The sequence below is a fragment of the Mesoplodon bidens genome (assembly GCF_964165515.1).
Source record: "Mesoplodon bidens genome assembly, chromosome: 4".
Lineage (NCBI taxonomy): Eukaryota > Metazoa > Chordata > Mammalia > Artiodactyla > Ziphiidae > Mesoplodon > Mesoplodon bidens.
Genome location: NC_138160.1, coordinates 100,611,395 through 100,635,508, shown reverse-complemented (window position 1 = coordinate 100,635,508; position 24,114 = coordinate 100,611,395). Strand labels below are relative to the sequence as shown.

The window sequence follows — 24,114 nt, the reverse complement described above, 5'->3', positions numbered from 1 at the left end:
TCCTGTACTACGTTCTCATACAACCCACCTGTATCACAATCCTCTCCTCCAACACCAAACGCTGGAGATGAGATATGTATATAGACACACACACTATATATATAGGACACACACACACACACACACACACACACTATATATATATGTATCTCCTCAACTCTCGCACAAACACAGCTAACTTCAGCCATCGCTAAATACCTCTATAAGAACCAGTCACGTGTCATACACACCACACTTGTAACACATTCTTGAGTAATGCCAGACCCGCTTTGTACAAACCACAGTAAACCACAGTCTCACTAACCCATGTCAGGGTTGCCAGATAAAATATGGGCTAGCCAGTTCAATTTGAATTCCAGATAAACAACAAGTAATTTTTCAGTATCAGTATGTCCCCAATATTGTACGGGCCATACTTACACTAAAAGTAAGACCAAATACTGCATGGGAATACTTACACTGGAAAATTATTCTGGGTTTATCTGAAACTGAAATTTAACTGGGTGCCCTGTATTTTTCTTCGCTAAGTCTGGCAACCCTTATATACTTGCCACCAGCTCAGGTATCATATATTTATTGTAGTTTTGTTTAGTGTGTGTCTTCCCCTACTAGAATGCGCAGCGTTACCAGAGACTACAACAATGGAAGAGTGCCGGATACACAGAAGTAGCTGCTTACTGAATCTTGGTGAATCAATGAATGAACACACACCATAAATACAAGCCACACCATGTAATGAGGAAAAGTTACATGTCCCAGAATTCCCGACTTGTGAACAGAAACCATGCACACAAAGGCCACAGACACAGATAAGACACATCTCCACCGTGCTCCCCATGCCAACCCCACACTTACCACAGACTTAACTGATACACATCACTCACTCTTCCCACATACTCAGTCACCACCGAGGCCTACATTACCAACAAGACAGTGACAGAGTAAGTACTGATTTGAATCAAACACTGGAGTATCCACTGGGAACCCCATCTCAACTGTGTGTATTCACTGCACCTGACACGTGCCAGACACTCGGTAAATATTTGTGGACAGAGAGGACTGATGAACCCACCCTGAGCCTTTCATTCCTCCCTCAGGAATCTCCAAGTCACAAGAGGATCCCCCTCAGCTTGGATCCACTGTGGTGGCCCAAGGCTGCAGCCCAGGGGCAGGGGAGGTCTCCTCTGCCTCTACATACTTCTCCTGTGCTTCTTCTCCGCGCAAGCTCATCTACGCTGGTAAGGGCGCGGGGCTCCTCAGGTGAGGGGGTGTTTGGCTGTGAGGCAGGAGGCACACAGATCCCAGGGAGGCTGAGAGGAAACCCAGGGTCATCAGAGGTGATGAGGGCTCTGTGGAGGAGCCTGGGCAGGATGGCTGAGCTGTTACGAGGGCGTGGATCCCAGCTGAGTCTGGGGCGGGGGTGTGTGAATCCTGGTACTACCATGGTGGGGAAGTCAAGGAGCAGGGGCCGGAAAGGTCTGGGCTTGAGGTGGAGGGAAGAGGGACCAGATTAAGCATCTTCAGAGGAAAATGTAGGCTTTGTCTTTGCCTTGGCTTCCAGAGAAGGACAGAGTTCTACATCATAGATCTCCAGCCTGAGAGCAGCACCATCCAGCTCAGGTCCACACAGCTCACACATACATCCGCCCTCCAGGCACATACCTTCTCAGTGCACACAGAAACCCCAAGCACCACAGCCCCATTCCACAAGTAATGCACCACCGATATTCCCAAACTCACACTCCTCGTCGTACACGCATCCACCCGCATCTCTCAGTTACCACAGCCCTCACCACCATACTGCACACCCCTGTATACAGACACCGCTCCAGTAACCCCCCACACGCACATGAAAAGCCCACAGATGACACCAGATACACCGCTCCGTCCTACGGCCAACAGACACCAAGCTCACGACATAGCTACGTCATGCAAATGTCCCTCTCTCGTCTACCACACCTGCTCCCTCAGCTTCTGGCACGGCCCATGCATGTTATGATGTTTTTAATTTCCTTTTTCAGGAATCCGGAGATCACATCGAGAAACTGCCCAGCCTAAAGCACCCCTAGCCCAGGTTCAGGAAACAGGGGAGACTGCTCCCCCATCACACTGTGTCTCCTCCTCACCCTCTTCACCCTGTAAGAACGATCTGCACCCAGACAAAGAGGAAAGGGGCATGAAAATATACTACATGCAGGTACAAGTGAACAAGGGTGTAGCTGTCTCCTGGAAGACAAAGAAACCCTTGGAGTTGCCTGAAAAGCAGCTGACGATAGAAGAAGTGACCCTTCCTGAGGATGCGTGCACAGTAGGCACTTACCCCTCTGATGTGTCCACCGAAAGCCTCCTGTCTGACAGTGAGCCCACTGGGGAGGAGAAAGAGTATGAGGAAAGGGCAGAGCCAGGCAGCCCATCAGGGCCACCTGCCGTCCAGGAGACACCCAGGGCCAAGACACCGGACTGGATGGTGACCATGGAGACCGGCTTCAGGTGCATGGCCTGCTGCCGGGTCTTGCCCACCTTGGAGATCCTCCAGCAGCACGTGAAGTTCGGCATCCTGGAGGGCTTCAGCTGCCGTGTCTTTCATCTCAACATCGCCCAGTGGATGGGCAATGTGGAATTCGAGAGCACCCCTGAGGAGGAGGGCAATGTGGAATCCGAGACCACCTCTGAGGACGAGGAGGACGAGGAGGACGAGCAGGACGAGCAAGACGAGCAGGACGACGAGGACGAGGAAGAGAAGCTAGAAGGCCCCAGCCCGAAGAGACCCCGGAGGCAGGGTCTTTTCTCTCTTTTGAGTTCCACACAGCAACTGAGATTCATGGGACAGAAGATCCTGGAGACGGTGTGGCCTTGGAAGAGGTAAGGCTTGAGGCTGGCACTCTTCTGAGCCTATGTCACGAGGGCCCAGAGGAGTCTAAGGGAAGGGGCCGCACACATGTGCTGGTTTACCTAATGGCTCTGCAGTTGCATCAACTTGGGACACACCCAGCACTTCCAAAGGAATTGAGCTCTGTTGACTTCGACAAGAAGGTGGAGCCTTTTCCTAGGAATTTTCTCAGGGTCTGCACGATGGGCCTCAACTCTTAGAGGACGTACCACCAGCAGCTCCTTGTCGGCAGAGAGAGCCAGGAGTGGTCTGAAGAGAGGACAGGGGCCCTTGCAGGACCGGAACTTTGAGGTCTGAGAGCCTTGGGCCTGAGCTGAGATCTCACCTGGACCACTGTACCTAGCCTTCTGTGACAAAGGGGAATACGAAAGAGAGTCACGTGGAAATGAGGTTCCCCGAGACATGGAAGTGTTCCAGAACCTTCGTTGCGTGGTAGTTGATCTGGAGCCAAGCTCACTGTGGTATGTGTGGCTCTGAGCATTAAGGCAACGCTGGAGGGTAACCCTGACCAGCAGAGCTTGGAGTGCTTCTTGTCTCTTCCTGTTCTACCTCATTTGTTTTATCCCTTCCAGGGAGAAGAAAGGACCCTCGGGATAGTAGCAGACAGAACGCCGTGGTCTGAAGGAGGATGAAGGGACCGGCACTCAGTCTAACATCATATGACAATATGAACATCCTATGCAATAAAGGGCATTTTCCAAACCTTTCCTGGAGGTTTTAGTTAATTACATTTTTCTATCTAATCTGTCATCTACATCTGTATCTTTCAAGGTTTGTGAACAAGCTTTCACATAAGCACTAGAGACGTCCGCCAGCATTTTCTAGAAGAGGCCTGCAAATTGCTGGGGACTCCTCACAAATAGGGAATGGCCACAACCCCTGCCACACAGACTATGCCCGTGGCCCTCCTGACCTACTCCCACTCTCTCTCTGAATTTCCCGAGGTCTGAGATGAGGGTGCTGGCTGGAGGCAATGATCGCGTGCAGGCTGAATCTTCCCCAGATTCTGATTCTCTTCCTGGGCCTATCGTCCTCAAGCACAGTCTCCATGTCCCTGGCCACACTGATCTCTCTCCTTCAGTCCTTCCCTCCCTCCCTTCTCCTGCCTCCCAGTGCAAAGAATACTTTGTTACATTTGAGACGAGATTTATTTTTTGTGCACAGAATTCTCACCTGTTCTACTGTGGCCTCTGTTTTGAACATTCCAAAGCTGAGGATTTTCTTTTTTTCTCCCTCATTTCTGCTGAGTCTTTACCTTCCTAATGCAGTGAACTCAGAGTGCCTAGCTGACCGGAGGGGGAAAAAAATCCAGGGAGCAAAGAGAAATAATAAAAAAAGTGTCAGTTAATTTTTCATAGTGTTATCCAACTATGTATTTTTAAACTTTTGGAAGAATATTAGGAATATTCTCTTTATAAAAAACTGAATCATTGGGCTTCCCTGCTGGCGCGGTGGTTATGAATATGCCTGCGAATGCAGGGGACATGGGTTCGAGCCCTGTTCTGGGAAGATCCCACGTGCCACGGAGTAACTAAGCCCGTGCGCCACAACTACTGAGCCTGCGCTCTAGAGCCCGTGTGTCACAACTACTGAGCCCACGTGCCACAACTACGGAAGCCTGCATGCCTAGGGCCCGTGCTCCGCAAACAAGAGAAGCCACTGCAATGAGAAGCCCGTGCACCACAGCCAAGAGTAGCCCCCGCTCACTGCAACTAGAAAACGCCCGCTAGCAGCAACAAAGACCCAATGCAGCCCAAAATAAATTAACTAATTTTTAAAAATTGAATTATTTTCAAGGGGACAATGTATAAAAGTACAATAAAAGTCCCCCTTCATAACCCCCCAAGCCCACTCTCAAGATGTAATAGATATGGTGTGATACAATTTATAGTCGTAGTACTCCTCCTCCTCCTCCCACCACAGCCGAAATCCTCTGAGCCCGGTGCAGCAGCTTCCTTTCACAATGCTAGGACCGGCCACAAAACAGATGATAATCCCTTTGGACATTTCAAGGAGCAGCACCAAGGGAACAGTACCTGGGAAATGCCACTGACAGCTCAGAGTATCCATGGCATTTCTAGGGCCTCGGCACTGCTCTTGCTCTGGGAATGAAGGTCCAAAAAGCACGTCAGAGAGTGTTCGTAATTGTAAACAAGCTCCACCTTTGAAACACAATCTACATAGAACCACATATACAAGCCTGCACAATGGATGAAGCCAACGTCTCCTCCACGATTGCCCTTCTGACAACTTCATTGTCTCCTCAACCATAAAAGGTGAACTTCAAACTCACGACCTTGCCTTGTCACCAGAAACATCCAAGCTTGGATCAGTCTTTCTAAGACCAGATATTTGCTCTGTGAGCTACTACAGACTTGTCCCATACACAGAAGTAGAACAGGATTATTTCTATCTACCCGGGGACCTGGAGTCTTTCACATTGCTCCTGTTAAAACTCTCAGAACACCAAAACTTTACCTACAAAGGGTTCAAGCTATGACACTCCCAATTTTCACAAACCTCCTTATCTCTTGTGAGTCACATGCAGCCAATTCCAGGAATTGGAAACATGGTTGTGAGGATGAAACTGACTTTGGGGCTCCCCTTGGATATGGTCTTCCAGACTTACCAAAAGGCCATTAAGAGGACGGTTTACCCCACCTCAGGGAAACCCGAGGCAGTACTTGCAGTCAAGGGCTGGCCATGGCTTCTGAGCTACCTCCAAAAAGAATTTCATACTGTACCTGGATCTGCTGAAGCCATTCCTGACTGTCCGAGAGCCAGCATGTACCGCTCCTCAACTGCCTCCATTGTGGATCATCAGTAGGGCTGTCAGATTTACTAAATAAAAATGCAGGATACCCAGTTAAACTTGAACTTCACATGAATAATAAGTCATTATTTTTAGTATAAGTAGATCCTATGTACTATTTGGGGCATACTTATCTTCAAAATGTACTCGTTGTTTTTCTGACATTCATATTTAACTAAACAGCCTATATTTTATCTGTCAACCCTACTCATCAGAAATGATGGAGGCTTATAGAGATCCAGGAGATGCCTCAGCGCCTCCTCAGCTTTTATTTCTACATCCTGGACAGCGAGCACGAACTTTCCACCCCCAGTCATTAGCCATAATGGAGGATATTCTCTGTTTTAGAGCTCTTTCTACGTGTCATTGTTATTATCTTCCTTGTTTTAAAGAGATGTTTATTTTTTCCCAAATTTAATAGCTCATCCAAAAGTATTTCAAAGTTCATTAGACAAGGGAAAAACAACATGGTTCTGAAAAGTGAAGGAAACCTCCTGGTGCTTAGTAAAGAAGTAGTAGGGAGATTGAAAAAGCCAAACTTAATAAGCAAATCTCTCCAAGGGTATTTTCAGAGCTTGATACCCTCCCACACCCTGAAAATATCATTACATCAAGAATGTAGAACGGCTAACCAAATGTAAGGCTCCCATATGATTCTATCAAACTGAGGATGCTTCTTTACTAAGCAGTGAACACACTTGCTGCCCCAGGGACCTTGGCAGTTGCAACGTAGGGCTCTTCCCTTTGGGATGGAAACAGCAAGTTCTCCTGTGGTCTACATGCTGGCCCCAAAACTACTACACTCCCAATACTTGTCAACTTGAACTATTTTTCTACATATCTCCATTTTTCTGTTACTATCTGGACTACATCCTAGACTTGACATTACACAAATTGCATTCAAGAAGCTCTTTTTAAAAGTTGCTAGGAAACCTTAAATCTAGAGCTTGCAGTCCCTGGCTTACTTTCATCCAGGTGCATAAGGGTTTTCAAAAGTAGTCAGGTTAGTTACCCCGTATCACAGCCCCACGCTTGTGTCAGAGATATAAAAATGGAACATGATATTTAAGGTTTTACTTGCCAAATCATCAAGCCTCCCAGACAGAGGCAATAGAGCAAAATGATTACAGAGGCATGGATTTTGATTTGCTCCAGTGTCTTGGGCAAGTCACTTGGCCTCTGTATTTATTTGTACTTATCTGCACTTATCTGTCACTTGGGGGTTATAATTGTACCTGGTCCATGGGTACCTTGTACAAAAGATCTGTAAAGTAGTTACAAGAAACCGACACAGAGCAAGCACTCCACAGACATTGGCTATTAGCTATTGGACGTATTTCTCCATGAAACAGATTACTTTATCAGTGGACGACTCGGTGGGAGACAGTGAATCACAGTATCACAGCATGTTGAAAGTGACCTAGTTCACACTCTTATGTGAGAAAAAGAAAAGTGTGCATGTGTAGAAAATGTCTGAAAGGTTACATAACAGATAGTTAATCATGTTAACTTGGAGGATTAGAATAAATCAGGAAAGGAGGAAAGAAAAACTTGAGTGTCATTCAACTTCTACATCATTTGTGTTTCTACACTGAGACTCTGAATACACTGGAAGTGCAATTTTTTTGAATGTGGCGGGATAAAGGTTTTCAAGTGTTCCTGATACATCCGTATTATTACTTCAGAATTGCTGGCATTTCTTGCCATCTTCGGATCTACACCCATTTGAGTCAGGGGGCCATTCTGGACGGAGGAGATACTAGAGCAGAAGTGAAGTGAGAGGAAAGGAGAGAAAAGATTTTCTCTCTTCTCTTCAAAGAGGAAAGGTCTTTGGAATGGGAGCAACTCACAACCAAACTTTGGGGAAAGGATGTGATGGAAAACGAGACAAACGTCCTACCCCTGTGATGAGAAGGATTCCCTGGGCTGGATGGAGGGAGGTCACAGGTGGCTGGACAAGGAAACCAACTAGGGAGAAACACACACAAGTGCAGAGCAAACACCCTGAGGCCACTCAGCCTGACTCCATGCAAACATGTGTCCAGCAGCCAGCCCTCCACCTGTGGCTCCCCAGCAAGACAGGTACCTCGGGGGTGCCAACTCATTCTGAGTCCATTATGCGTGGCCATTCATAAACCGCTCTCTAACGTGTGAGGAATAAACTCTCAATGTTTATGAGGAAATTGGGGAAGGAGATTGAAAGGTTACTTAAACGGAAAAAAAGAAGTTCAGGAAGGCAGGATGGTAGAGAGACAAGAAAAAGACCTTAAAAGATAGAAGGGATTTGCCAAAGAAGAGAAAGAAAAAGAAATGATTCCGAATGGGTTAACCTGCAGCTAGGAAGTTAAGGAAGATTACTGATGTGTGAAGACTATGGAATAAAGTGAATAAAATTTATCAGAAGTTGCTGAGACTATGGTAAGAAGCATGATTATCAAATTATGAATTGGCGGCAATGGCATTCTAGGGGGACACTAGGAAGGGGAAGCAAATGTTCACGAGATGACAGTGGCAGGTGGAAAGTTGTTTCAGGGGAAGATCAGTCTTGCAGAGTGTGTATCAGACGAGGGCAAGTGTGAGCAAGCAAGGAAATACTAAGTGTATACGGTTCCTTCACTGAGTGCACCCAGCCCACCCAGCCCCGTGGTCAGCCTTGAGAACAAGCAGGACTTCAGGTACTGGAGCTACATTTCATTCATCAAGCCTTGAGAAGACACCCTTAACTCAGGTCTTCTCTTCAAACGCCATCTTTCCTTCTTGACCTTCATTTGGCCTCTTCCCTTACCCTCAAGCTGTGGACTGAGGCCACAGAGCAAGATGGGTCACTAGTGTCCTCCATCCCCTGGCGACTGTGCTTCACATCAGTGGAGCACCAAAGGCAATAACCAAGTAACAGACACAAGAGTGTATGAAGAAGAAGAGATTCTGATAAGGCTTTCTGTGACAGTGTGGGCCGAGTCGGCTCTATATGGCTGGTATCACCTGAATGACGAGCAGCCTTAGGGGAGAAGTGCTCAGAAGGCAGAGCCTGGCTCTCTAGAGGCTCTGCGTCCTCACAGCCCACTCCAAGACCTCAGTTGCAGCTTCGGCCCCCAATCTCTCTCCCTCTGCCTACTCACAGGTTTTGAAGTCTTCTTTCCTCCACATTTCTCTTGAGAGGTGGAGGAGGAAGATGAGGTTCAGGCCAGCTCAGACTCCCCTGGGATCCCAGCAGGATGCCTATCATGAACCTCCCACCTTCTAGGAAGCTCCTACGACCTCCACATTTGGGGGAGTTTTCATTTCAGCTGTGCTTCAAATTGCTGGCTGGAGATGGCCTGTTGGAACGTGGCTAAAAGCAAGTAGCAATCCTTCGGGCAGCCTGGCCCTTCTCGACTGTCAGACATCTTCAGGGATATTCTAGGAAACGTTGTTTGTTCTAGAGAAGGGAGGGAAACAATCCAATTGTCCAATAATGCTTGAATGGAAAATAAATGATGCTATACGCATGTGATGAAATAATACCAAACGGTCAAAAATCAAAGACCTAGATCTATATGGATTCACGTGGATAAATCTTGAAAACATAATATTGATTGGAAGAAAATAAGAGAAGATAAAGAAGGTTAGATTGTGATAACAGGTATGTAAGTATTTAAATATTTAAATCAATTCAACATATTGCTTTTATATAGAGAGATGCAAGAAAATAAACTTTATCTAAAGAACACATTATTTACATTTAATATGCTCATTTATCTAGGAGACCCAAAAGAACCCACAGATAAACTAGCAGGAACGAAGAAGACGGTTCAACAAAGCACACACATACAAGATCAATACAGTTTAAAAATCAATCAGGCTCCTCTACACTGGCGATAACAAATTAGAAACTGTAAAAGAAAATAAGAAAAAAAGAAGATCTAAAAATAGTCACAAGAGCCATATAAATTAAATTTAGAGCTAAGCATACGTAAAAGTAAATATAACTAACAAACTGAGTACGACCACTAAAAACTCCACCCAACCCAAGGATTAGAAAACGACTGTTCTCACTTTATGAGAAGAGACCCTCTTCTTAAGTAGCAGATCAGTACGTGAGAGTGAATCAAAGAAACACAGCATTTGAAAAGTCAGCTAGGCCAAGCCTCTTGCTCGCACATACAGAAGCTGAAGCCCAGACAGGTTGAGTTACTTGGTAAAGGGCCCAATGTCCTGACTCAAGGACTAGCATTTTTCACTCATTCGTAAGACACAATCAAATCCAGTACCTTGGAAAGAGATGGGAAAAAAATGAAGAAATCAATTATATTGTTACTCCTCTTTAAGTACAGAAATAACCGTGACAAAATTACAGGGATTGAGGGAAAACTGAAGTGCAGAGTTTAAAATGTCAATAATCCACAGGGAAACTGGAGACCATTTAAAATATTCATATTAAATCTCTATATAAAAGACATTAAAAGATCTCCCATCAAAATGTTCATTTTATAATAGATACGGTATGATACAATTTATAATGGATATGGTATGAACCTTTCCCTTTCACGGGAAAGGTTCGGCTGGGAAAAAGGAATTGTTCTTGAAAACGGGGCCTGTGCTATTGCAGAGACTGTGCTGAACCTAGGTCCACAGAATGCTCTGATGTCATCCTTGAGGTCACAGAATCCTGCTGTGCGCCTGGCAACCTTGGAAACTTAACAGCCCTGGTGAGCACTAGGCAGCACTGCTGGTTCACTAAGTGGTACAAGTTTTTCAGCCATTTAGGAGACTTGACTATTTTTATTTGTATTGAATCATTTCAACGGATTGCCCAAGAGCCAACAAGGGCCAACCTGTAGGGGAGAGGAGGAGTTGGACGTCTCTTGAGGCATCTTCTAAGGGAGACTTCTAGTTGGTACGATGGAACGGCAACAAAAGAGGAAACGCCTGGAAAATGAAGAGTCCCAGCAAACTGCCCAGAAGGGAGGAGGTATGTGGGGGGCAACTTGTCTGGGGCACATGGGTTTCTGCCAAACTGAACCTTCTCTAGGAAGAGGGGGACTGAGAACGTGTCACCTGTGAAGCAGGGAGCGAGAGACCTTGTCTCACTGATGCTGCCGTAGCCATCCGGAGGCTCCCTGTGGTGTGAGACGGCACAGAACGGCCAGATGCCCCCTGGGAGATGGGAGGTCAGCTCCGCTGGTCTGAGGACTCTCTCCTGGGGCTGCCGGGCCTGGAGCTTTGTCGGACTCACAGCAGGCTGCATCCTGCTTGCACAGACCTAGAGGTGCAGCTTTTCTCAGTCCCCGATTTCTCTCTTATTCTCTTGGATCTTTCCCTGGGGTCATGAGGTGGGGGATGTGAAGGATGCAAGGATGCTGAGAGAGACCCATGAGTTGCTTGGCCTCTTTTACCAACTGGAAAGAGAAGCCCCATGAGCTGAAGGCCCTGTTGAAAAATATCTTGACAAGTGGAATGCACTTCGAAAGACGATTGTTTGCCTAGGGATGGTGTCATATTGAAAGCAAGGAGGTTTTATTCCTTCAACAGGAAGAATCTCCCAAAGGAGACCGAGGGAAGGGAAGGGCTTTCCAGAGACTGAGACCGCGTGGGCGAGGGTGAGAAATGTCCTCAGGGTCCTGCGGGGAGCTCTGAGAGCCACGGGCCACGTGGTGCCTGCGTGCATTAAATGTAGGTGTAGGCGAGTACCTTGCCCTGGGAGGGGGTGGTCACCCCAGAGCTCCAGCTAGAGGTCTCTGCCCCAGATTAGAGCCCAGTAGCTCCTACCAGGCCCAGGGCCCTGGAGACTGTAGGATGGGCCCTGGGAATGGAGCTCTAGACAGCAGGCAGATTTTCAGGCAGTGGCTGGGACAGGCTAGGGAAGGCAATGACTGCCCCTGACCATTCAGAATATTTTTCTCTATGTTCCTGTGGGGGGGTGGGGGTGGGCGGAGGGGGTAGTGCTGAGAAGAGCAGGATGAATGGGGGTAGAGTGCTTATCAGATATAAACTCTGCGTGGTACAGTTCTTGACACCCTGCCTGGACCTGGCTGACACTCGGTGTATGTAAGAGTGTATAGAGAACTCTTGGTAGGGGTGTTTTATGAGACAGTAACTCATACACCCATGGACACTCTGATACAGCAAAAGTATCACACACCCCACATATAACTTCCGTATTAAACCACACACAGCACATGGAGGTATATACACGCATCCCTCCTGTACTACGTTCTCATACAACCCACCTGTATCACAATCCTCTCCTCCAACACCAAACGCTGGAGATGAGATATGTATATAGACACACACACTATATATATAGGACACACACACACACACACACACACACACTATATATATATGTATCTCCTCAACTCTCGCACAAACACAGCTAACTTCAGCCATCGCTAAATACCTCTATAAGAACCAGTCACGTGTCATACACACCACACTTGTAACACATTCTTGAGTAATGCCAGACCCGCTTTGTACAAACCACAGTAAACCACAGTCTCACTAACCCATGTCAGGGTTGCCAGATAAAATATGGGCTAGCCAGTTCAATTTGAATTCCAGATAAACAACAAGTAATTTTTCAGTATCAGTATGTCCCCAATATTGTACGGGCCATACTTACACTAAAAGTAAGACCAAATACTGCATGGGAATACTTACACTGGAAAATTATTCTGGGTTTATCTGAAACTGAAATTTAACTGGGTGCCCTGTATTTTTCTTCGCTAAGTCTGGCAACCCTTATATACTTGCCACCAGCTCAGGTATCATATATTTATTGTAGTTTTGTTTAGTGTGTGTCTTCCCCTACTAGAATGCGCAGCGTTACCAGAGACTACAACAATGGAAGAGTGCCGGATACACAGAAGTAGCTGCTTACTGAATCTTGGTGAATCAATGAATGAACACACACCATAAATACAAGCCACACCATGTAATGAGGAAAAGTTACATGTCCCAGAATTCCCGACTTGTGAACAGAAACCATGCACACAAAGGCCACAGACACAGATAAGACACATCTCCACCGTGCTCCCCATGCCAACCCCACACTTACCACAGACTTAACTGATACACATCACTCACTCTTCCCACATACTCAGTCACCACCGAGGCCTACATTACCAACAAGACAGTGACAGAGTAAGTACTGATTTGAATCAAACACTGGAGTATCCACTGGGAACCCCATCTCAACTGTGTGTATTCACTGCACCTGACACGTGCCAGACACTCGGTAAATATTTGTGGACAGAGAGGACTGATGAACCCACCCTGAGCCTTTCATTCCTCCCTCAGGAATCTCCAAGTCACAAGAGGATCCCCCTCAGCTTGGATCCACTGTGGTGGCCCAAGGCTGCAGCCCAGGGGCAGGGGAGGTCTCCTCTGCCTCTACATACTTCTCCTGTGCTTCTTCTCCGCGCAAGCTCATCTACGCTGGTAAGGGCGCGGGGCTCCTCAGGTGAGGGGGTGTTTGGCTGTGAGGCAGGAGGCACACAGATCCCAGGGAGGCTGAGAGGAAACCCAGGGTCATCAGAGGTGATGAGGGCTCTGTGGAGGAGCCTGGGCAGGATGGCTGAGCTGTTACGAGGGCGTGGATCCCAGCTGAGTCTGGGGCGGGGGTGTGTGAATCCTGGTACTACCATGGTGGGGAAGTCAAGGAGCAGGGGCCGGAAAGGTCTGGGCTTGAGGTGGAGGGAAGAGGGACCAGATTAAGCATCTTCAGAGGAAAATGTAGGCTTTGTCTTTGCCTTGGCTTCCAGAGAAGGACAGAGTTCTACATCATAGATCTCCAGCCTGAGAGCAGCACCATCCAGCTCAGGTCCACACAGCTCACACATACATCCGCCCTCCAGGCACATACCTTCTCAGTGCACACAGAAACCCCAAGCACCACAGCCCCATTCCACAAGTAATGCACCACCGATATTCCCAAACTCACACTCCTCGTCGTACACGCATCCACCCGCATCTCTCAGTTACCACAGCCCTCACCACCATACTGCACACCCCTGTATACAGACACCGCTCCAGTAACCCCCCACACGCACATGAAAAGCCCACAGATGACACCAGATACACCGCTCCGTCCTACGGCCAACAGACACCAAGCTCACGACATAGCTACGTCATGCAAATGTCCCTCTCTCGTCTACCACACCTGCTCCCTCAGCTTCTGGCACGGCCCATGCATGTTATGATGTTTTTAATTTCCTTTTTCAGGAATCCGGAGATCACATCGAGAAACTGCCCAGCCTAAAGCACCCCTAGCCCAGGTTCAGGAAACAGGGGAGACTGCTCCCCCATCACACTGTGTCTCCTCCTCACCCTCTTCACCCTGTAAGAACGATCTGCACCCAGACAAAGAGGAAAGGGGCATGAAAATATACTACATGCAGGTACAAGTGAACAAGGGTGTAGCTGTCTCCTGGAAGACAAAGAAACCCTTGGAGTTGCCTGAAAAGCAGCTGACGATAGAAGAAGTGACCCTTCCTGAGGATGCGTGCACAGTAGGCACTTACCCCTCTGATGTGTCCACCGAAAGCCTCCTGTCTGACAGTGAGCCCACTGGGGAGGAGAAAGAGTATGAGGAAAGGGCAGAGCCAGGCAGCCCATCAGGGCCACCTGCCGTCCAGGAGACACCCAGGGCCAAGACACCGGACTGGATGGTGACCATGGAGACCGGCTTCAGGTGCATGGCCTGCTGCCGGGTCTTGCCCACCTTGGAGATCCTCCAGCAGCACGTGAAGTTCGGCATCCTGGAGGGCTTCAGCTGCCGTGTCTTTCATCTCAACATCGCCCAGTGGATGGGCAATGTGGAATTCGAGAGCACCCCTGAGGAGGAGGGCAATGTGGAATCCGAGACCACCTCTGAGGACGAGGAGGACGAGGAGGACGAGCAGGACGAGCAGGACGAGCAGGACGACGAGGACGAGGAAGAGAAGCTAGAAGGCCCCAGCCCGAAGAGACCCCGGAGGCAGGGTCTTTTCTCTCTTTTGAGTTCCACACAGCAACTGAGATTCATGGGACAGAAGATCCTGGAGACGGTGTGGCCTTGGAAGAGGTAAGGCTTGAGGCTGGCACTCTTCTGAGCCTATGTCACGAGGGCCCAGAGGAGTCTAAGGGAAGGGGCCGCACACATGTGCTGGTTTACCTAATGGCTCTGCAGTTGCATCAACTTGGGACACACCCAGCACTTCCAAAGGAATTGAGCTCTGTTGACTTCGACAAGAAGGTGGAGCCTTTTCCTAGGAATTTTCTCAGGGTCTGCACGATGGGCCTCAACTCTTAGAGGACGTACCACCAGCAGCTCCTTGTCGGCAGAGAGAGCCAGGAGTGGTCTGAAGAGAGGACAGGGGCCCTTGCAGGACCGGAACTTTGAGGTCTGAGAGCCTTGGGCCTGAGCTGAGATCTCACCTGGACCACTGTACCTAGCCTTCTGTGACAAAGGGGAATATGAAAGAGAGTCACGTGGAAATGAGGTTCCCCGAGATATGGAAGTGTTCCAGAACCTTCGTTGCGTGGTAGTTGATCTGGAGCCAAGCTCACTGTGGTATGTGTGGCTCTGAGCATTAAGGCAACGCTGGAGGGTAACCCTGACCAGCAGAGCTTGGAGTGCTTCTTGTCTCTTCCTGTTCTACCTCATTTGTTTTATCCCTTCCAGGGAGAAGAAAGGACCCTCGGGATAGTAGCAGACAGAACGCCGTGGTCTGAAGGAGGATGAAGGGACCGGCACTCAGTCTAACATCATATGACAATATGAACATCCTATGCAATAAAGGGCATTTTCCAAACCTTTCCTGGAGGTTTTAGTTAATTACATTTTTCTATCTAATCTGTCATCTACATCTGTATCTTTCAAGGTTTGTGAACAAGCTTTCACATAAGCACTAGAGACGTCCGCCAGCATTTTCTAGAAGAGGCCTGCAAATTGCTGGGGACTCCTCACAAATAGGGAATGGCCACAACCCCTGCCACACAGACTATGCCCGTGGCCCTCCTGACCTACTCCCACTCTCTCTCTGAATTTCCCGAGGTCTGAGATGAGGGTGCTGGCTGGAGGCAATGATCGCGTGCAGGCTGAATCTTCCCCAGATTCTGATTCTCTTCCTGGGCCTATCGTCCTCAAGCACAGTCTCCATGTCCCTGGCCACACTGATCTCTCTCCTTCAGTCCTTCCCTCCCTCCCTCTCCTGCCTCCCAGTGCAAAGAATACTTTGTTACATTTGAGACGAGATTTATTTTTTGTGCACAGAATTCTCACCTGTTCTACTGTGGCCTCTGTTTTGAACATTCCAAAGCTGAGGATTTTCTTTTTTTCTCCCTCATTTCTGCTGAGTCTTTACCTTCCTAATGCAGTGAACTCAGAGTGCCTAGCTGACTGGAGGGGGAAAAAAATCCAGGGAGCAAAGAGAAATAATAAAAAAAGTGTCAGTTAATTTTTCATAGTGTTATCCAACTATGTATTTTTAAACTTTTGGAAGAATATTAGGAATATTCTCTTTATAAAAAACTGAATCATTGGGCTTCCCTGCTGGCGCGGTGGTTATGAATATGCCTGCGAATGCAGGGGACATGGGTTCGAGCCCTGTTCTGGGAAGATCCCACGTGCCACGGAGTAACTAAGCCCGTGCGCCACAACTACTGAGCCTGCGCTCTAGAGCCCGTGTGTCACAACTACTGAGCCCACGTGCCACAACTACGGAAGCCTGCATGCCTAGGGCCCGTGCTCCGCAAACAAGAGAAGCCACTGCAATGAGAAGCCCGTGCACCACAGCCAAGAGTAGCCCCCGCTCACTGCAACTAGAAAACGCCCGCTAGCAGCAACAAAGACCCAATGCAGCCCAAAATAAATTAACTAATTTTTAAAAATTGAATTATTTTCAAGGGGACAATGTATAAAAGTACAATAAAAGTCCCCCTTCATAACCCCCCAAGCCCACTCTCAAGATGTAATAGATATGGTGTGATACAATTTATAGTCGTAGTACTCCTCCTCCTCCTCCCACCACAGCCGAAATCCTCTGAGCCCGGTGCAGCAGCTTCCTTTCACAATGCTAGGACCGGCCACAAAACAGATGATAATCCCTTTGGACATTTCAAGGAGCAGCACCAAGGGAACAGTACCTGGGAAATGCCACTGACAGCTCAGAGTATCCATGGCATTTCTAGGGCCTCGGCACTGCTCTTGCTCTGGGAATGAAGGTCCAAAAAGCACGTCAGAGAGTGTTCGTAATTGTAAACAAGCTCCACCTTTGAAACACAATCTACATAGAACCACATATACAAGCCTGCACAATGGATGAAGCCAACGTCTCCTCCACGATTGCCCTTCTGACAACTTCATTGTCTCCTCAACCATAAAAGGTGAACTTCAAACTCACGACCTTGCCTTGTCACCAGAAACATCCAAGCTTGGATCAGTCTTTCTAAGACCAGATATTTGCTCTGTGAGCTACTACAGACTTGTCCCATACACAGAAGTAGAACAGGATTATTTCTATCTACCCGGGGACCTGGAGTCTTTCACATTGCTCCTGTTAAAACTCTCAGAACACCAAAACTTTACCTACAAAGGGTTCAAGCTATGACACTCCCAATTTTCACAAACCTCCTTATCTCTTGTGAGTCACATGCAGCCAATTCCAGGAATTGGAAACATGGTTGTGAGGATGAAACTGACTTTGGGGCTCCCCTTGGATATGGTCTTCCAGACTTACCAAAAGGCCATTAAGAGGACGGTTTACCCCACCTCAGGGAAACCCGAGGCAGTACTTGCAGTCAAGGGCTGGCCATGGCTTCTGAGCTACCTCCAAAAAGAATTTCATACTGTACCTGGATCTGCTGAAGCCATTCCTGACTGTCCGAGAGCCAGCATGTACCGCTCCTCAACTGCCTCCATTGTGGATCATCAGTAGGGCTGTCAGATTTACTAAATAAAAATGCAGGATACCCAGTTAAACTTGAACTTCACATGAATAATAAGTCATTATTTTTAGTATAAGTAGATCCTATGTACTATTTGGGGCATACTTATCTTCAAAATGTACTCGTTGTTTTTCTGACATTCATATTTAACTAAACAGCCTATATTTTATCTGTCAACCCTACTCATCAGAAATGATGGAGGCTTATAGAGATCCAGGAGATGCCTCAGCGCCTCCTCAGCTTTTATTTCTACATCCTGGACAGCGAGCACGAACTTTCCACCCCCAGTCATTAGCCATAATGGAGGATATTCTCTGTTTTAGAGCTCTTTCTACGTGTCATTGTTATTATCTTCCTTGTTTTAAAGAGATGTTTATTTTTTCCCAAATTTAATAGCTCATCCAAAAGTATTTCAAAGTTCATTAGACAAGGGAAAAACAACATGGTTCTGAAAAGTGAAGGAAACCTCCTGGTGCTTAGTAAAGAAGTAGTAGGGAGATTGAAAAAGCCAAACTTAATAAGCAAATCTCTCCAAGGGTATTTTCAGAGCTTGATACCCTCCCACACCCTGAAAATATCATTACATCAAGAATGTAGAACGGCTAACCAAATGTAAGGCTCCCATATGATTCTATCAAACTGAGGATGCTTCTTTACTAAGCAGTGAACACACTTGCTGCCCCAGGGACCTTGGCAGTTGCAACGTAGGGCTCTTCCCTTTGGGATGGAAACAGCAAGTTCTCCTGTGGTCTACATGCTGGCCCCAAAACTACTACACTCCCAATACTTGTCAACTTGAACTATTTTTCTACATATCTCCATTTTTCTGTTACTATCTGGACTACATCCTAGACTTGACATTACATAAATTGCATTCAAGAAGCTCTTTTTAAAAGTTGCTAGGAAACCTTAAATCTAGAGCTTGCAGTCCCTGGCTTACTTTCATCCAGGTGCATAAGGGTTTTCAAAAGTAGTCAGGTTAGTTACCCCGTATCACAGCCCCACGCTTGTGTCAGAGATATAAAAATGGAACATGATATTTAAGGTTTTACTTGCCAAATCATCAAGCCTCCCAGACAGAGGCAATAGAGCAAAATGATTACAGAGGCATGGATTTTGATTTGCTCCAGTGTCTTGGGCAAGTCACTTGGCCTCTGTATTTATTTGTACTTATCTGCACTTATCTGTCACTTGGGGGTTATAATTGTACCTGGTCCATGGGTACCTTGTACAAAAGATCTGTAAAGTAGTTACAAGAAACCGACACAGAGCAAGCACTCCACAGACATTGGCTATTAGCTATTGGACATATTTCTCCATGAAACAGATTACTTTATCAGTGGATGACTCGGTGGGAGACAGTGAATCACAGTATCACAGCATGTTGAAAGTGACCTAGTTCACACTCTTATGTGAGAAAAAGAAAAGTGTGCATGTGTAGAAAATGTCTGAAAGGTTACATAACAGATAGTTAATCATGTTAACTTGGAGGATTAGAATAAATCAGGAAAGGAGGAAAGAAAAACTTGAGTGTCATTCAACTTCTACATCATTTGTGTTTCTACACTGAGACTCTGAATACACTGGAAGTGCAATTTTTTTGAATGTGGCGGGATAAAGGTTTTCAAGTTCTCCTGATACATCCGTATTATTACTTCAGAATTGCTGGCATTTCTTGCCATCTTCGGATCTACACCCATTTGAGTCAGGGGGCCATTCTGGACGGAGGAGATACTAGAGCAGAAGTGAAGTGAGAGGAAAGGAGAGAAAAGATTTTCTCTCTTCTCTTCAAAGAGGAAAGGTCTTTGGAATGGGAGCAACTCACAACCAAACTTTGGGGAAAGGATGTGATGGAAAACGAGACAAACGTCCTACCCCTGTGATGAGAAGGATTCCCTGGGCTGGATGGAGGGAGGTCACAGGTAGCTGGACAAGGAAACCAACTAGGGAGAAACACACACAAGTGCAGAGCAAACACCCTGAGGCCACTCAGCCTGACTCCATGCAAACATGTGTCCAGCAGCCAGCCCTCCACCTGTGGCTCCCCAGCAAGACAGGTACCTCGGGGGTGCCAACTCATTCTGAGTCCATTATGCGTGGCCATTCATAAACCGCTCTCTAACGTGTGAGGAATAAACTCTCAATGTTTATGAGGAAATTGGGGAAGGAGATTGAAAGGTTACTTAAACGGAAAAAAAAGAAGTTCAGGAAGGCAGGATGGTAGAGAGACAAGAAAAAGACCTTAAAAGATAGAAGGGATTTGCCAAAGAAGAGAAAGAAAAAGAAATGATTCCGAATGGGTTAACCTGCAGCTAGGAAGTTAAGGAAGATTACTGATGTGTGAAGACTATGGAATAAAGTGAATAAAATTTATCAGAAGTTGCTGAGACTATGGTAAGAAGCATGATTATCAAATTATGAATTGGCGGCAATGGCATTCTAGGGGGACACTAGGAAGGGGAAGCAAATGTTCACGAGATGACAGTGGCAGGTGGAAAGTTGTTTCAGGGGAAGATCAGTCTTGCAGAGTGTGTATCAGACGAGGGCAAGTGTGAGCAAGCAAGGAAATACTAAGTGTATACGGTTCCTTCACTGAGTGCACCCAGCCCACCCAGCCCCGTGGTCAGCCTTGAGAACAAGCAGGACTTCAGGTACTGGAGCTACATTTCATTCATCAAGCCTTGAGAAGACACCCTTAACTCAGGTCTTCTCTTCAAACGCCATCTTTCCTTCTTGACCTTCATTTGGCCTCTTCCCTTACCCTCAAGCTGTGGACTGAGGCCACAGAGCAAGATGGGTCACTAGTGTCCTCCATCCCCTGGCGACTGTGGTTCACATCAGTGGAGCACCAAAGGCAATAACCAAGTAACAGACACAAGAGTGTATGAAGAAGAAGAGATTCTGATAAGGCTTTCTGTGACAGTGTGGGCCGAGTCGGCTCTATATGGCTGGTATCACCTGAATGACGAGCAGCCTTAGGGGAGAAGTGCTCAGAAGGCAGAGCCTGGCTCTCTAGAGGCTCTGCGTCCTCACAGCCCACTCCAAGACCTCAGTTGCAGCTTCGGCCCCCAATCTCTCTCCCTCTGCCTACTCACAGGTTTTGAAGTCTTCTTTCCTCCACATTTCTCTTGAGAGGTGGAGGAGGAAGATGAGGTTCAGGCCAGCTCAGACTCCCCTGGGATCCCAGCAGGATGCCTATCATGAACCTCCCACCTTCTAGGAAGCTCCTACGACCTCCACATTTGGGGGAGTTTTCATTTCAGCTGTGCTTCAAATTGCTGGCTGGAGATGGCCTGTTGGAACGTGGCTAAAAGCAAGTAGCAATCCTTCGGGCAGCCTGGCCCTTCTCGACTGTCAGACATCTTCAGGGATATTCTAGGAAACGTTGTTTGTTCTAGAGAAGGGAGGGAAACAATCCAATTGTCCAATAATGCTTGAATGGAAAATAAATGATGCTATACGCATGTGATGAAATAATACCAAACGGTCAAAAATCAAAGACCTAGATCTATATGGATTCACGTGGATAAATCTTGAAAACATAATATTGATTGGAAGAAAATAAGAGAAGATAAAGAAGGTTAGATTGTGATAACAGGTATGTAAGTATTTAAATATTTAAATCAATTCAACATATTGCTTTTATATAGAGAGATGCAAGAAAATAAACTTTATCTAAAGAACACATTATTTACATTTAATATGCTCATTTATCTAGGAGACCCAAAAGAACCCACAGATAAACTAGCAGGAACGAAGAAGACGGTTCAACAAAGCACACACATACAAGATCAATACAGTTTAAAAATCAATCAGGCTCCTCTACACTGGCGATAACAAATTAGAAACTGTAAAAGAAAATAAGAAAAAAAGAAGATCTAAAAATAGTCACAAGAGCCATATAAATTAAATTTAGAGCTAAGCATACGTAAAAGTAAATATAACTAACAAACTGAGTACGACCACTAAAAACTCCACCCAACCCAAGGATTAGAAAACGACTGTTCTCACTTTATGAGAAGAGACCCTCTTCTTAAGTAGCAGATCAGTACGTGAGAGTGAATCAAAGAAACACAGCATTTGAAAAGTCAGCTAGGCCAAGCCTCTTGCTCGCACATACAGAAGCTGAAGCCCAGACAGGTTGAGTTACTTGGTAAAGGGCCCAATGTCCTGACTCAAGGACTAGCATTTTTCACTCATTCGTAAGACACAATCAAATCCAGTACCTTGGAAAGAGATGGGAAAAAAATGAAGAAATCAATTATATTGTTACTCCTCTTTAAGTACAGAAATAACCGTGACAAAATTACAGGGATTGAGGGAAAACTGAAGTGCAGAGTTTAAAATGTCAATAATCCACAGGGAAACTGGAGACCATTTAAAATATTCATATTAAATCTCTATATAAAAGACATTAAAAGATCTCCCATCAAAATGTTCATTTTATAATAGATACGGTATGATACAATTTATAATGGATATGGTATGAACCTTTCCCTTTCACGGGAAAGGTTCGGCTGGGAAAAAGGAATTGTTCTTGAAAACGGGGCCTGTGCTATTGCAGAGACTGTGCTGAACCTAGGTCCACAGAATGCTCTGATGTCATCCTTGAGGTCACAGAATCCTGCTGTGCGCCTGGCAACCTTGGAAACTTAACAGCCCTGGTGAGCACTAGGCAGCACTGCTGGTTCACTAAGTGGTACAAGTTTTTCAGCCATTTAGGAGACTTGACTATTTTTATTTGTATTGAATCATTTCAACGGATTGCCCAAGAGCCAACAAGGGCCAACCTGTAGGGGAGAGGAGGAGTTGGACGTCTCTTGAGGCATCTTCTAAGGGAGACTTCTAGTTGGTACGATGGAACGGCAACAAAAGAGGAAACGCCTGGAAAATGAAGAGTCCCAGGAAACTGCCCAGAAGGGAGGAGGTATGTGGGGGGCAACTTGTCTGGGGCACATGGGTTTCTGCCAAACTGAACCTTCTCTAGGAAGAGGGGGACTGAGAACGTGTCACCTGTGAAGCAGGGAGCGAGAGACCTTGTCTCACTGATGCTGCCGTAGCCATCCGGAGGCTCCCTGTGGTGTGAGACGGCACAGAACGGCCAGATGCCCCCTGGGAGATGGGAGGTCAGCTCCGCTGGTCTGAGGACTCTCTCCTGGGGCTGCCGGGCCTGGAGCTTTGTCGGACTCACAGCAGGCTGCATCCTGCTTGCACAGACCTAGAGGTGCAGCTTTTCTCAGTCCCCGATTTCTCTCTTATTCTCTTGGATCTTTCCCTGGGGTCATGAGGTGGGGGATGTGAAGGATGCAAGGATGCTGAGAGAGACCCATGAGTTGCTTGGCCTCTTTTACCAACTGGAAAGAGAAGCCCCATGAGCTGAAGGCCCTGTTGAAAAATATCTTGACAAGTGGAATGCACTTCGAAAGACGATTGTTTGCCTAGGGATGGTGTCATATTGAAAGCAAGGAGGTTTTATTCCTTCAACAGGAAGAATCTCCCAAAGGAGACCGAGGGAAGGGAAGGGCTTTCCAGAGACTGAGACCGCGTGGGCGAGGGTGAGAAATGTCCTCAGGGTCCTGCGGGGAGCTCTGAGAGCCACGGGCCACGTGGTGCCTGCGTGCATTAAATGTAGGTGTAGGCGAGTACCTTGCCCTGGGAGGGGGTGGTCACCCCAGAGCTCCAGCTAGAGGTCTCTGCCCCAGATTAGAGCCCAGTAGCTCCTACCAGGCCCAGGGCCCTGGAGACTGTAGGATGGGCCCTGGGAATGGAGCTCTAGACAGCAGGCAGATTTTCAGGCAGTGGCTGGGACAGGCTAGGGAAGGCAATGACTGCCCCTGACCATTCAGAATATTTTTCTCTATGTTCCTGTGGGGGGGTGGGGGTGGGCGGAGGGGGTAGTGCTGAGAAGAGCAGGATGAATGGGGGTAGAGTGCTTATCAGATATAAACTCTGCGTGGTACAGTTCTTGACACCCTGCCTGGACCTGGCTGACACTCGGTGTATGTAAGAGTGTATAGAGAACTCTTGGTAGGGGTGTTTTATGAGACAGTAACTCATACACCCATGGACACTCTGATACAGCAAAAGTATCACACACCCCACATATAACTTCCGTATTAAACCACACACAGCACATGGAGGTATATACACGCATCCCTCCTGTACTACGTTCTCATACAACCCACCTGTATCACAATCCTCTCCTCCAACACCAAACGCTGGAGATGAGATATGTATATAGACACACACACTATATATATAGGACACACACACACACACACACACACACACTATATATATATGTATCTCCTCAACTCTCGCACAAACACAGCTAACTTCAGCCATCGCTAAATACCTCTATAAGAACCAGTCACGTGTCATACACACCACACTTGTAACACATTCTTGAGTAATGCCAGACCCGCTTTGTACAAACCACAGTAAACCACAGTCTCACTAACCCATGTCAGGGTTGCCAGATAAAATATGGGCTAGCCAGTTCAAT

At 46.9% G+C, this 24,114-nt stretch overlaps 3 protein-coding genes across 15 annotated transcripts in view; 2 read left to right on the top strand and 1 right to left on the bottom strand.

The window, feature by feature from the left end:
• LOC308615715 (zinc finger protein 112-like) overlaps positions 1–24,114 on the bottom strand; it is a 195,684-nt gene that overhangs the window by 132,176 nt on the left and 39,394 nt on the right. For 7 of the 13 annotated variants that reach the window (XR_014015567.1, XR_014015568.1, XR_014015569.1 and 4 more), the window contains 4 exons: positions 20,705–21,003; positions 15,946–17,613; positions 8,822–9,120; positions 5,635–5,731 (listed from right to left, as the gene is read on the bottom strand). The gene's annotated coding sequence lies outside the window, so the exon portion shown is untranslated. Of the gene's footprint in view, positions 1–5,634; positions 5,732–8,821; positions 9,121–15,305; positions 15,392–15,945; positions 17,614–20,704; positions 21,004–24,114 lie in introns of those variants that run through there. The other 6 variants (XR_014015572.1, XR_014015573.1, XR_014015574.1 and 3 more) reach the window with 6 other exon arrangements.
• Positions 983–13,941, top strand: LOC308616345 (protein FAM170A-like; the record flags this gene model as incomplete). Its single annotated transcript, XM_081232608.1, has 2 exons — positions 983–2,775; positions 13,905–13,941. The coding sequence occupies exons 1-2, from the start codon at positions 2,177–2,179 to the stop codon at positions 13,939–13,941; spliced, it is 636 nt and encodes a 211-aa protein (XP_081088734.1). The 5' UTR covers positions 983–2,176.
• LOC308615709 (protein FAM170A-like) lies at positions 12,860–15,937 on the top strand. The gene has a single exon (XM_081231345.1). It carries the CDS (start codon positions 14,060–14,062, stop codon positions 14,747–14,749), a length of 690 nt encoding a protein of 229 aa, XP_081087471.1. The 5' UTR covers positions 12,860–14,059; the 3' UTR covers positions 14,750–15,937.

What these genes read in the sequence shown, in the direction of transcription:
- LOC308615709 (XM_081231345.1), top strand. Translation starts at nt 14,060, where the DNA reads ATGAAAATATACTACATGCAGGTACAAGTGAACAAGGGTGTAGCTGTC.